This window comes from Accipiter gentilis, chromosome Z (assembly GCF_929443795.1).
Source record: "Accipiter gentilis chromosome Z, bAccGen1.1, whole genome shotgun sequence".
NCBI lineage: Eukaryota > Metazoa > Chordata > Aves > Accipitriformes > Accipitridae > Astur > Astur gentilis.
Window position 1 is genome coordinate 75,949,053 of NC_064919.1, and position 13,112 is coordinate 75,962,164.

At 41.9% G+C, this 13,112-nt stretch overlaps 1 protein-coding gene across 1 annotated transcript in view; it reads right to left on the reverse strand.

Annotated features, from left to right (window-relative positions):
• The window catches only part of SPEF2 (sperm flagellar 2), an 89,236-nt gene extending 87,608 nt beyond the window's left edge, over window positions 1–1,628 (reverse strand). Inside the window, exons 1-2 of the mRNA XM_049795788.1 lie at window positions 1,512–1,628; window positions 619–721 (exon numbers count right to left, since the gene is read on the reverse strand). Coding sequence (XP_049651745.1) covers window positions 619–721; window positions 1,512–1,569 — 161 coding nt within the window. The 5' untranslated portion in view covers window positions 1,570–1,628. The remainder of the gene's footprint in view (window positions 1–618; window positions 722–1,511) is intronic.
• Between the last annotated feature and the right edge of the window lie 11,484 nt (window positions 1,629–13,112).

Here is a 13,112-nt window from a genome sequence, read left to right on the forward strand (position 1 = left end):
CAGCCTGACACACTTGATATGCATGTGCACCAAGGTCTGCCAAAATGGAGCATAAGCCAAGGATCCCCATGAACTGCAGAACACCAAGGCTCACAGATCTGCACAAAATTTTTCAACTTCTTTTTTTTCTGTTCTTCTTCATTATGGATATTACACCAGTTTACTTGTAAACTTATAAATTCTTATATGATCTTTCACTAGGACTTCAGTCAGAGCCTCACAATGCATCTCCACCATTTTCATTTTAATGAAGATGTAATGGTCACCACCACACCACACCTCACCTCTGGATTCCTGGCTCTACACAGCTCATGCGGACAGTGTCAGTATCTTTAATCTTAGGGACATCCTTGAAGGGCTAGTTGAACTTCTGGTCTAACCTGCTACTATCGTAGTTACAATCAAAATGCATAATTTTCTTGAAGTAGTATGATCAATCTCTCTGGAAATATGAAGCTAATCCATGTGTCAAATACAAGTAGCTTTTGAATTACTAATAAACATAAAAAATCTTGGTAAGTTCTAGATGTCTTTCCCAATCTGCATTAGCAAATCCAAACTGAAAAATAAATACTTTTTCTAATTTCTTTAAGAGACACGTTATCCATATGTACTAACCTGCTCTGTGAAAATTGATTAAAGTCATCCTGAAGACCGTATTTGTGTAGAAGTTCTCCTAGGAGGTAGCCAGTAGAAAATTCTTCTGAAAATGATCCTGGAACTAAGTTCAGGTTTTGGTTGTTTGTTTTTTAAAAAAATCAAGATAATTAAAAGAATTAATATATTAATCTTAATGTTATTGTTTTTATAACAAAATTAAGTCCAAACTTTACTAAATAATCCAAAGGAATTTTAGGAGATTGATCTAGCAGCAACTAGTCTCCAAGTCACAAATATATCTGCTTTCAGTGCAGTTATTTTGCAACGTAAGTTTTAGGTAGCCATTTAATTCTCATTTTCAGTGTTAGAAAGTAAACGTGGTCATAACTGTCATTAAGATCATGGCAATATCTATAAATGATAATTAATAAATTTTCCATAAAAAATGCAAACGAAAACAAAGCTAGATCTAATGTGCTTCTTTTCCACAGGAAGTTGCTCCCTCCTTGCAGAACAAATGCTTCTCCAAAGCCAGCACAACACCTGACATTAAAAACAAAGGACTGCTTTGTAAACATATTAAAATATTTTTATCCTCTGGAGTCCTTATTAGCAGATGAAGCTTGAGCTCTTCGTATCTCCTGAGAGCACTTGCGCCTTGAGGAAAACTAACTTCGCCTCGAAAATCACTGTCTCGCACATGAGGATTAAAAACGTACCTGAGGAGGTATCTGGACGCGTGGAAGCGGGAGGGTTCGTCGGTAGGTCAGCAGGAGCTGGCCCCGGGGGACCCTTTGGATCCCCCGGTGGCTCCGCGGCCTGACCCGGCGGCAGCCCCCCGCGCTGACGGGCAAGCCTGCTGCCCCCCCGAGCCCCTGCCCCTTCACAAGGCAGCGGGCCCCCCCACTCACCCACGCTCCGGGAGAGCTTCACCTCCTCGTTCAGCCACTCGCACAAGATCTCCGACATGACGGACAACGACGGCGGCAGCGGCGGCCCTCACGACCGCCACGCACCGCGTCCCGTTGCCACGACGACCGGGCCCGGCGCATGCGCGATGGAGGAGGGGAAGGCGCCCCCGCCCGCTGCTGCGGCCGATCTGCACGAGCGCGCGCGCCGCCGCGAAGGCTGCGCATGCGCTGCAGCGGGCGGGGGGAAGGGAGGGGGCGCGTTCGCGTGGGTGGCCGGGGCGGGCTGACGAGGAGGAAGGTGAGCGCGCTGCGAGCAGGAGCGCGTGCCCGCCTCCGCCGGCCGAGTGGCGCGCGTCGGGCCAGGGCCCGGCCCGGCCCGGCCCGGCCCGGCCCCGGCCCGGCCCGGCCCAGGCTCCCCCCTGCGGCGGGGCCGTTCGGCGTTGGGCGGGCGAGCGCGGGGCTGCCCGTTGGGCTGAGGAGGGGGCGGCTGAGCAGAAGGGAGCTGGCGGCTGGGGGGCGGGGAGGGGGGGCGAACAGGACCCTTCTAGTCACAGGTGCTCGGTAGCCCCTGTCGCTCGGCCATCCTCTGCCGTCTCCTGTGAGGCCTGTCGCCGGCGGGCGGTGCGGGGGCTGCCTTGTCAGCCGTCCTCCCCGCCCGCCCCACCCGCCTCCTCATGGCTGCGTGGCCGCGTGTCTAGCTGCCTGTTTAATAGGTGTTGAAATCAGTGCTTCCCCCTTCCACCCGGCTTCAGGCGGCTCATTCCTGCATTTGCTCTTGTGCTAGCACGGATGGCGTGGAGCAGAGGAGTCTTGGGCTGCCAAACGACCTGGTGGGAAGAAGAAAAATGAGGAAAAATTAATCCGGGGTAACCTTCCCGAATCAGTTCGCAGAACAGCGCAAATTACTGTCTTGGCACCGTAGGAAAGGGGGAGGGAGAGCAAGAACTGCTGAAAAAAGCACTGCTGGTTTGAATGCGTGCTACACATTTACAAGGATGTTTTTCAACAGTAGTGTTTGTGTAAGAAGTCTCGGAAGCGTTTGTGTGCCAATTTAGCTGCGTGTGCCTCTGCGGTAGGCCAATTTGGGAATCTGAGCTTGGTTTGAAAGAAGCCTCACTGATACTCTTTCTTACTCAGCTTTCAATTGTAGTAGGTCGTCATTGGTTTAGAATCACACTGAAAGAATCATGAAGAGTTTTGTTGCCCCCATTTTGAAGAGTGTGTTACAAAAATGTAGACCATAGAGAAGAGAACTACATCTGGCAAATACAGTGTACACCATGGGGATTCTTCTTCTGGAAAAGATCTGTAGTTGATTTAATTAAGTGTTCAAGTACCTTTCAGTGCAATACAGAGTCCTAAAGGACTATTTAATCTAAAAAAGACAGGAACAAGAGGATATAGTGGCTAATGACACCAAACCAACCATAATTTTCAAAAGTGACAAGGATTAACAGTTGACATAAACAACTTGGAATATTATGGATTCTGTACCTCTAGAAGTCTTCAGATTAAATCTCTGTGCTTTTACAGGCAGTGTACTTTAAATCAAAATAAATGATTTGAGTTTTGTAAGAGTAAATATATAACTGGCCAGTCATTTATATCTTGACAAGGTCATTGTCAAATTAGTGGCACATGAGTGAATCAGTAACAGGAGACTTCAAGAGAGGAGGAGTACTTTCAGGGCAGATGTTTAATATTTATATCCTTTTAAAGATTTAAAGTTTTGCGTATATGTTAAGTTAGAAAAATACCCACACTTTAAGGGAAGAAAAAACTTTGTGGTTTTTTTTTTTTAATAATGTTTGCAGTGGGAGTTTCTACCATCAAAGTGTTTCTGGTATGTCAGAGTGCAAAGAACAAATCTATTTTAGCTTCATCATGGAATTTTTTTCCTCAGCTCCAGAAATCAATATATATGTATTTATGCTTATATATAGTTACATGTTGCTGCAAGTAGTCATTAACAGAAGTTTATGTTGATTTAAAAAATGCTAACCTGGACTGATTTATATTAAGTCTAGAACTTCTTTCCATATGGGCTCTGACTCTGAAAAGCTGGTACTTCCTATATCTTTATGATTTTTAATGGAATGTATTCCTTCAAGTTCATTGTCATATTCAATTGATTTCTAAACAGCTAATTTTGTTTAAAAATAACATTCGTTGTTCAATCAGCTGAGACCTAAAAAAATCTTACTTACATAAGCTAGAATTGTGAGAAAGATGTAGAATTTCTCTCGTATTTTAATGCAGTAGTGATTTGCTGTTTCATCTAAGTCTGTCTTAGCTCTTAACAAATTAATGTAGCTTTCTTACAGGATTCTGAGTAGTGATGGAATAATGTAGTAATCAATTTTTACTTCATTCTTTCCCTGAATTTAAGAACTTGGAAAGATGTCTGTGTTCTACACTGTGAAAGCTTGAGTCCAGAGAGTGTTTAAAGGAAAATACTTGCAGACAACAAGTAAGGTAACTGTTTCCCTAATTCTACCCTTGCTGAAAACACCAATATTTTTAAATAATAAGGTTATTTATTCTGTGTTCTGTTAATTTCTTACTCCTCTGCTAGGAATGCCAGTGGGAATGTCCTGGAAATTCCAAGCTGATTTTCCACAGGATGCTGTACTTCATATAATGTAGCTTTTAAACACTAACACTGGGGTGTGGAATGCATCTGAATTTTTCACCCAAAACTCTGTGTTCATTTTAAACTTCATGCGTCCTCCTATGGACTTGCTTTGAAAAAGGAGAGAATTGTCTATAGGTTGTATTTGTAATGTTCAAAGGAATAGAAGACATCGAACAGCAACCTTGAGCACAGAAGTTGAAGTGCCAGGGATTATCTGTTATATTTCATTCCTTTTGCCCTCCTGAAAGAAACTGCATGAACAAAAAAATAGCTTATGACATAAAATCAAGCCTACAGCTTTTGTGGGTATTAGTTTTTAATAACGTGGATGTAAAGTGGTATGCATAAAGAATAAAAGGGCAAAATCTAGTTTTTAAAGTTCTTATCAATAAACTTCAGCTTTTACCACAAAAAGACAATCAAAATATACTAAAAATGTTCAAGATACTAAACTGAAGGGGGAGTTAATTAGGAGGAATGATTTCATCTTAATACAACCAAGATGAAGAAAAGTCAAATGGAGAAGTTCTTGAATTCTTAAATTAAATTGCATTTATGTTGAAGCCATGCAGACAGTAGTAGTGCTAAACTGATACAGAGTAACTAAAGAATGTATGGGTTCAGGAGCTTTCTTTTTTTTATACCAGAATTTGTTGCTACATCATTAAGATTGTTCATAAACATTCTTAAATATCATTTTTTGTAACTTTATATTCTTTATTGTTTGGTTGCCTTGTCTCTTTCCTGGGAAGTTACAGAGAAGCTGAATAGCTTCCACTTCTTGTAGGGCTTCTTTTCCCTCTCTAGTTTGATTATTCATTTACTTAATGTTATTTATTCCCTCTGGCATGATCAAATGATCATGTCCTCTTAGAAACTAAACAAAACCCCATGATCTTAAGGTTTATGCTCAACGCACATTTCCACGGATGTTTGCTAGCTACATCTCTTAGTTCCATTGCCTGTACTGACTTTTGGAACACCACGATTCTGGAACCCTGTCCTGACTCTTACCTTGGTTTTCTCTGTGGCCACAAGACAACAGCTATATTGATTCAGACCACTGTCATGACCCGGGCTGGACAGACCAGGGAGTAGTGTTGAGTTCGGAATTCCTGTGGGCTAAATTAAGGTGAAATGACACCAAACGATCAGTTAAAGATTTTATTCATGACAGAAGCAAGCTGAACTTGGGAGGTGTGATAGTAGGTGGCGGGGTTTCTCACAACAGGAGTTGGCATTTAACTACATCAGTGTCCAGTGTAACCCGTGGTAACCATATATATCAATTCAGGGAAGGAGATCCCTCCCATTGAGTCACAAGGTTCAGAGCAGACCCCCTTGCTTTCTAGACTCCTTCTTAGAGAAGAGCCCAGGGGCCCCTAGATCCGCTCTTAGTCCCAGGCTTGGTCAGCAGTTTACGTCTTAAAAGGATGAGGTGTAGATGGATTGTGGGAAAGGAGAGAGAAACAAAGAGTGAGACAGAGAAAAAGGAAGAGAAAAGAGAAAGATTTCACTGGTCCTGGGTCCAGCGCTGGTCCCACCAGCCGAGGGGTCCAGTTCTTGAGGGAGGAGGGGGCGCACATGGGGCTTCCGTTTGTGTCCTTTTATCATCTCCTTGCCTCTCCTTTGGGCACGCACTTGAACTCATTAGGCTGATCAAGTGTCATGCGTGGTTTGTGCTTTCAGAACCTTTGGGAAATGGGTTGGTGGGCTTGGGGGTCGTTTGGGAAGTAACTTCTTCCCTGCAGATGTGGGCATTGTTTGATCTTTGTATCGGAACAGGGAGTTGTGCACTCTCCAGCACGACCTCCTCAAGCTGTTGCTGATGTCTGTGCTGATGGGCTTTTTGCCTGTGGTTCCTTTCTGTGCAGGGTTTGTTTTTATGCAGAGTTCATCTTTAAGCAGAACTTTCCCCACCACAATGTTTGAGACAGTAACTCTTTCAGGCTCTCACAACCATGTGTTTGTCTAGTCCAGTCTCTTTGTCTCTGACAATGATCAATAACAAATTCTGGGGAAAAAATTAGGGGAAAGCATATACTAAAACCTGTTGGCATATAATAAGACTCCCTACAGAACATTGTCCCAGCCACCGTTTATTGTGGTGAAGTAATTTCTGCATTCACATACACTAGTACAATTAACTTTTCCTTCCATGAACACATGCAGACAGTTTTGAATCTCCGTAAATGTTTAACATTGACAGTGGTCTGTGGTAGGAGTTCCATAGCTTAACCTGGCTTTATACGAACAAATTATATGACCCTTCATTATGTGAAAAAGTACACTGTTTTGTGTATTTTGAGGCTGCATTGTCTGCTCATTGCTTTCAGCACTCAAGTAATTCTCTTATTTTTAAACAAGAATACTAGGCATCTGATTTGCAGGTTGAACTGATGTTTCAAGTGCTATCTTGCTTCCAAGAATTGTATAATGGATGTGTTTTATATGTACATTTACTGTCCATCTTTATTCTCTCTCCTTCCCTATTTTGGGGTTGTGGGGGTTGTGCCTCTGGAGAGAAACTGTGGTTTCTATGGCATATTCTGCTCTTTTTATTATCTGCATGAACAATGCTAGGGTGTGAGTGTGCTGTACAAGTGCTGTAAAAAAAAGTCCCCCACTTTAGTTGTAGAACAAACACTTGACAATGCTAATATGGATATATACAATATATATCCAAGAACTGCAGTTACTGCTTAAGTAGCCTATTTATATTTTAAACAAGTGTGTCACCCGTGGTCAAATACTGATGAGAATGTATGATGCAGTCTGGAAAATTACAGCTACACCGTGTGCAGGAGAATATTGTAACTGGGTGCATTGTTTTCTTTACTGCAAAGTGGATTATTAGTATGTAAGTTCAACTTGAATAAATCTCAGTAAATTAACTGGGCAAGATTAAGGCAAGAGAACTGCAGAGAAGTTCTGACACCATGAAGAAGAAACAGGGCAAAATGCTTCCAGTATGAGGAACAAGTATAGTGTTATGGCTGACTGATGTTTTGATCATTTTCCATACTAGTAACCAAGTAAGGAAGAAGATAATTTAATCTATTGCACAGAAGCATAACTCGCTTGTTGTACCTAAGACAATACGGTTCTGATTAGTTCAGTTACAGCACTTCCAAATTTAAGCCAAGGTCTGAAGAATTCTTTAGCTTCAAATGAGAATTTCGTGTCTCCAGTGTGATGTGTTTCTCAGGAATGACTGCCCACTACAGTGGATATTGGCACATAATACTGAATCCTTCATTCTCCAAGTGATGGAGGAGCCAACGAGGACAGGTGCTATGCTGGACCTTGTTGTCACCAAGGGGAGGCTGGTGGGGAATGTGAAGCTCAAGGGCAGCCTTGCCTGCAGTGACTGTGAAATGGTGGAGTTCAAGATCCTTAGGGCAGTGAGGAGGGTGCACAGCAAGCTTGCTACCTGGACTTCAGGAGAGCAGACTTTGGCTTCTTCAGGATCTGCTTGGTAGAGTACCATGGGATAAAGCCCTGGAGGGAAGAGGGGCCCAAGAAAGCTGGTTAATATTCAAGGATCACCTCCTCCAAGCTCAGAAGTGATGCATCTCAACAAAGAGGAAGTCAGGCAAAAATGCCAGGAGGCCTGTGTGGACGAACAAAGAACTCCTGGACAAACTCAAACACAAAAAGGAAGCCTACAGAGGGTGGAAGCAAGGACAGGTAGCCTGGGAGGAATACAGAGATATTGTCCGAGCAGCTAGGGATCAGGTTAGGAAAAGCTAAAGCCCTGATAGAATTAAATCTGCCAAAGTCCTCGAGGGCAACAAGAAAAGCTTCTATACGTATGTCAGTGATAAAAGGAAGACTAGGGGAAATTTGGGCCCTCTCTGGAATGAAAAAGGACACCTGGTTACCTGGGACATGGAGAAGGCCAAGGTTCTCAACGACCTTTTTGCCTCAGTCTTCACCAGCAAGTGCTCCAGCCACACCGCCAAGGCACAGAAGGCAAAGGCAGGGACTAGGAGAACAAAGAACTGCCCACCGTAGGAGAAGATCTGGTTCAAGACCATCTAAGGAACCTGAAGGTGCACAAGTCCATGGGACCGGATGAGATATGTCTGTGAGCCCTGAGGGAACTGGCGGATGAAGTGGCTAAGCCACTGTCCCTTATATTTGAAAAGTGGTGGCAGTCCAGGGAAGTTCCCACTGACTGGAAAAGGGGAAACATAACCCCCATTTTTAAAAAGGGAAAAAAGGAAGTCCTGGGCAACTACAGCCCAGTCTCCCCTCTGTTCCCGGCAAGATCATGGAGCAGATCCTCCTGGAAGCTATGCCAGAGCACATGGAAAATATAGAGGTGGTTGATGACAGCCAACATGGCTTCACTAAGGGCAAATTTTGTCTGACAAATTTGGTCGTCTTCTACAGTGGCATTACAGCGTTGGTGGATAAAGGAAGAGCAACTCATGTCATCTGCCTGGACTTGTGCAAAGCATTTGACACTATCCCACCTGACATCCTTGTCTCTAAATTGAAGAGACATGGATCTGATGGATGGACCACTCAGTGGATAAGGAATTGGCTAGGTGGTTGCACTCAAAGAATCGTGGTCAACGGCTCGATGTCCAAGTGGAGATCAGTGACAAGTGGTGATCCTCAGGAGTCGGTATGGGGCCTGGTGCTGTTTAACATCTCTGTTGGCAACATGGACGGAGGGATTGAGTGCACCCTCAGCAAGTTTGTCAATGACATCAAGCTGTGTGATGCAGTAGACATGCTGGAGGGAAGGGCTGCTATCCAGAGGGATCTTGACAGGCTTGGGAAGTGGGCTTTGTGAACCTCATGAAGTTCAACAAGGCCAAGTGCAAGGTCCTGCTCCTGGGTTGGGGCAGTCCCAAGCACAAATACAGTCTGGGTGATGAGTGAATTGAGAGCAGCCCTGCAGAGAAGGACTTGGGGGTGTTGGTTGATGAGAAGCTCGATGTGACCCAACAATGCATGCTCGCAGCTCAGAAAGCCAGCCAAATCCTGGGCTGCGTCAAAAGAAGCATGACCAGCAGGTCGAGGGAGGTGATTCTGCCCCTCTGCTCCACTCTCATGAGACCCTACCTGAAGTACTGTGTTCAGCTCTGGGGCACCCACCATAAGAAGGACATGGATGTGTTGGAGCGAGTCCAGAGGAGTGGCACGAAAATGATCGGGGGCTGGAACGCTTCTCCTATGAGGACAGGCTGAGAGAGTTGGGGTTGTTCAGCCTGGAGAAGAGAAGGCCCCAGGGAGACCTTAGAGCAGCCTTCCAGCGCCTAAAGGGGGCCTACAAGAAAGCCAGAGAGGGACTTTTGACAAGGGCGTGTAGTGACAGGACAAGGGGTAATGGCTTTAAATTAGAAAAAGGTAGATTTAGATTAGATTTAAGGAAGAAATTCTTTACCGTGAGGGTGGTGAGACACTGGAACAGGTTGCCCAGCGAATCTGTGGATGCCCCATCCTTGGAAGTGTTCAAGGCCAGGTTGGATGGGGCTTTGAGCAACCTGGTCTAGTGGAAGGTGTCCCTGCCCATGGCAAGGGGGTTGGAACTTCAAGGTCCCTTCCAACCCAGACTGTTCTATGTTTCTGTGAATAATATCTGAAATATTGTTGCTGTTTGGTTTCATTTGTAAGAATACTTAGAGACTTAATAAAGCAGATTTTTTTTTTTTTTAAGTTTATATAATTACTGACTTTCAATGAACGTTCTTGAAGAGATTCTGTGGCCTTAAGGTAGACAGCGTTTCTTAACCATTTCAACAGCAAAAGAACACTTCATACAGAAAGCATCAAAACAGTAAGTGATGGAAATGAAGAACCAAACTGCCTGACAGAATGAAAATTCACATAAGCAAAATCAAAAGAAGTAGAAAGCTCATTAGAACTTATCTGAATATAGTACATACATGTCTTAATGACACAGTAAATTACGGGGCAGTTGGAGACTGCCATGTAGATACAGCTTTAAGCAAGTGTGTAAAACAAAGGAATGGGAAATTAAGGACATTTTTATTTTAAAGAGATCACTGTGGTGCCACTGAATTGATTACCTATTTTGGAGCACCTCATTCTTGTTAATAGTTTATTTACATTTTTATTACTGATTTCTTTCCTTTTAATACCTGTACGGTAATTTTATTCCATTAGAAAGGTGGAGATTCTGGGATGCAGACTGTGATACCTTAGTAGGATGGTAGGAATAGTTGGGAAAGGCAGTAGGCAAGGGGTAAAAAAAAGTTGAAAATTAGAGACTGGAAATGTATAAAGATTCATCAGGGAATGTGACTGGTACCGATAGCTAGCCAAGAAAAACGTTCCATTAGGGATGGAACAAAGAGGATCAAGGCAACACAAATTGGCTTAATTCTATGGCTTGAACAGAGCCTTGAAATTCTGACTCACTATTTCTCTGCCTTAGGAAATTGTATGTAAAACATACTGGCAAAGGATGTTTTCCATCAGTTCCAATAATTACCCACATCCACATGCACATCTGTGTCATAATACAGTTAGAACTTAAATTATGTGAACATTTTTCTTGTAGTCATTCTTTTATGCACAGAATGGTTGTGTGCTTGGTGTGGATGAATGTTCTCTCCAGTCAAAAAAAAAAAAAAAAAAAAAAGGCAGCTAAGTAGTAAGTAAAGTTCAGATCATTCATTTTTGTCGTGCACAGTTGATTTCAGTCTCTGGCATAGTGTTTCTGTGAGATACAAATAAAGTTAATAAAACCAGACTTTTCCAGACAGTTACAAAATGTGAGTTTATCATTTTTTGGATGCATTACTTTATATACAGTGGTCTGATATATTTGGAATAGAATTTGGAATACTCACAAGGCCTCATCAGTTAGTATTTTATTGTTCAATAAATGCTCATCAACTGTGCACCATTTGTCTTACATTCTTTCACTGTAGCTTTTGTTTAGCGCTATTAAAGAATGTATGTAATGTAACTGGAATCCTTTTAGCTGTTACTGAAATGCAACTGATTTTTCATTTAGAAATAGGACAGCTATTATGCACTAACAATTTTGTTCAGTTATATTTCTAAGGTATAAAATGAAGAATAGTGTGTCTGTTCTGGAGTAGAGAGGAAATGCAAGTAAGCATAATGTAACTAACTGATCTGGATTTGGCTAGCACCCTTGCAACTAATGCCAGCACCTAAAAGTCCTGGATAATTGTTCTTTCTCACTATGTTGAATGAGAACATTGGTCAGTCATACTGTACATTGGAAATGTTCTTCACAGACCATCAGGCTTTCACAGTTGTTCTTTAATCCACAGTTGTTAGCTAATTAGGGTAAAACTGATGATGTCAATGATTAAAAAAATTAAAGTGATGTTGATGTAGCTAGGCAAAGGAGAGACCATGGAGTAACATGCCCATTGCTCCTTTTAGCAATAAATTAATTCTAAATCATGGCATGATAATGCTAGTACACAGAATTTAATTTTGTAAGGAGAAGATATGTGTAGACTTTATTTTCTATAGTAATGATTTATCTCTCAAGTTGCACTTCCCTTTCATCTTATGCCAGAATAAATTTGTTCTCAGAGTGATTCCAATAAATGTTTTATTTTCTCCTTGGATGTAAGAGTTAATGACAGGGATATTGTTGTGCTTGTGCTTAATGGCTACTGAAATACAATTTTGTTTAATAATATCTTATTCATAAACAGTGTCTTTTTCAACTACATGCAATCTGACTAGAAGATTTAAATGGGAATAAACAGTCTGCCTTAACTTAGGTGAAATTCTGTAAAAAAGTTTAATTTAATACAGAATGACTAAACACAGGCACTGCTTAAAGATGCAAAAAAAGCCATCCAACTGTTCATGCTTTTAAATTGTGGCACAATAAGTATTTTAAAGAAATGACAGAAATTATAACTGTTAGGAACTTGTGTGGTGGAGCAATGACTGCCTTACTATTACTGACAGATTACTTCAAATCATATAACAATGTAGAATGCTCTACGTTCAAGTCAGTAGTAAGACTCTAAAATAGTGTGCTACTCTCCCTCTGATTTTCTCCGGCTGTCCTACCATTTATTCCCATTTCCAACTCTTTTTGCTCTATTGATTCTTGTTCTCTCCCACAATCAGAATTATTCTTACCCATATATTTCCATTTATTTCCTTCTTCATGTTCTTCAGGTGTCAACATCTGATGATGTGTCTTTCCTCTCATTTTAATCTACTGCTGTAATCAATCTTTCCTACCAGTAGTTTATACATATTCTGAACTATGCGTTATGTCAAAGTTTTATTGTAACTCTGATCATTCTCTTTTCTCCTCTTTCTCCGGAGTGATGGTAGAAACTGTTAGAATTGCTTTTTAGGTTCAATGACAAGAATTTGTCCCTTTTGGCCATTTGAGTCATGTGGAGAGTGGTAGGCCAAAAACTCTTCAGCTGATCCTTTTGTACAAGTACTTTGTAAGCTATTTCGCATATGGATGTTTGGCACATGCCCACCTAGACAGCTTAGCGTTTTTGTATATTACAGTTTTGAAATTTCTTCCCCAGAGGGATGGTAGATGTCCTCCTCCATCCCAGAGAAATGCATGAATGAGATATAAAATTAAAACGAAGCAAAATCATAGTTGACTGTCAGGTATGCACAAAACCAGCTGGTGACTATGCCAGCTTTAAAAAAACGCTAAGACCAGACAGAATATCCGTTTCCCAAGTATCTTGGGAAAACATTGATCATGTACCTCAAATTTGCATAATTATGCCTGTGTTCATATGTATATTGTGCCTTATTCTGAACCTATGATATAAGTTCTAATTTATCTTACACAATTTATGTTTGAAGTCTGGCACATCTTTTTCTGCCCTTCGGTTTCGAAAGCTGATTGCTCTCTCTAGGATCAGCTAGTTGTCAGTGTGTTCAGCTTTTTATGCAGAATAAATACTCCCAAAGAAATTATACGTATGACAAGTTCCTTTTTAGCAGCA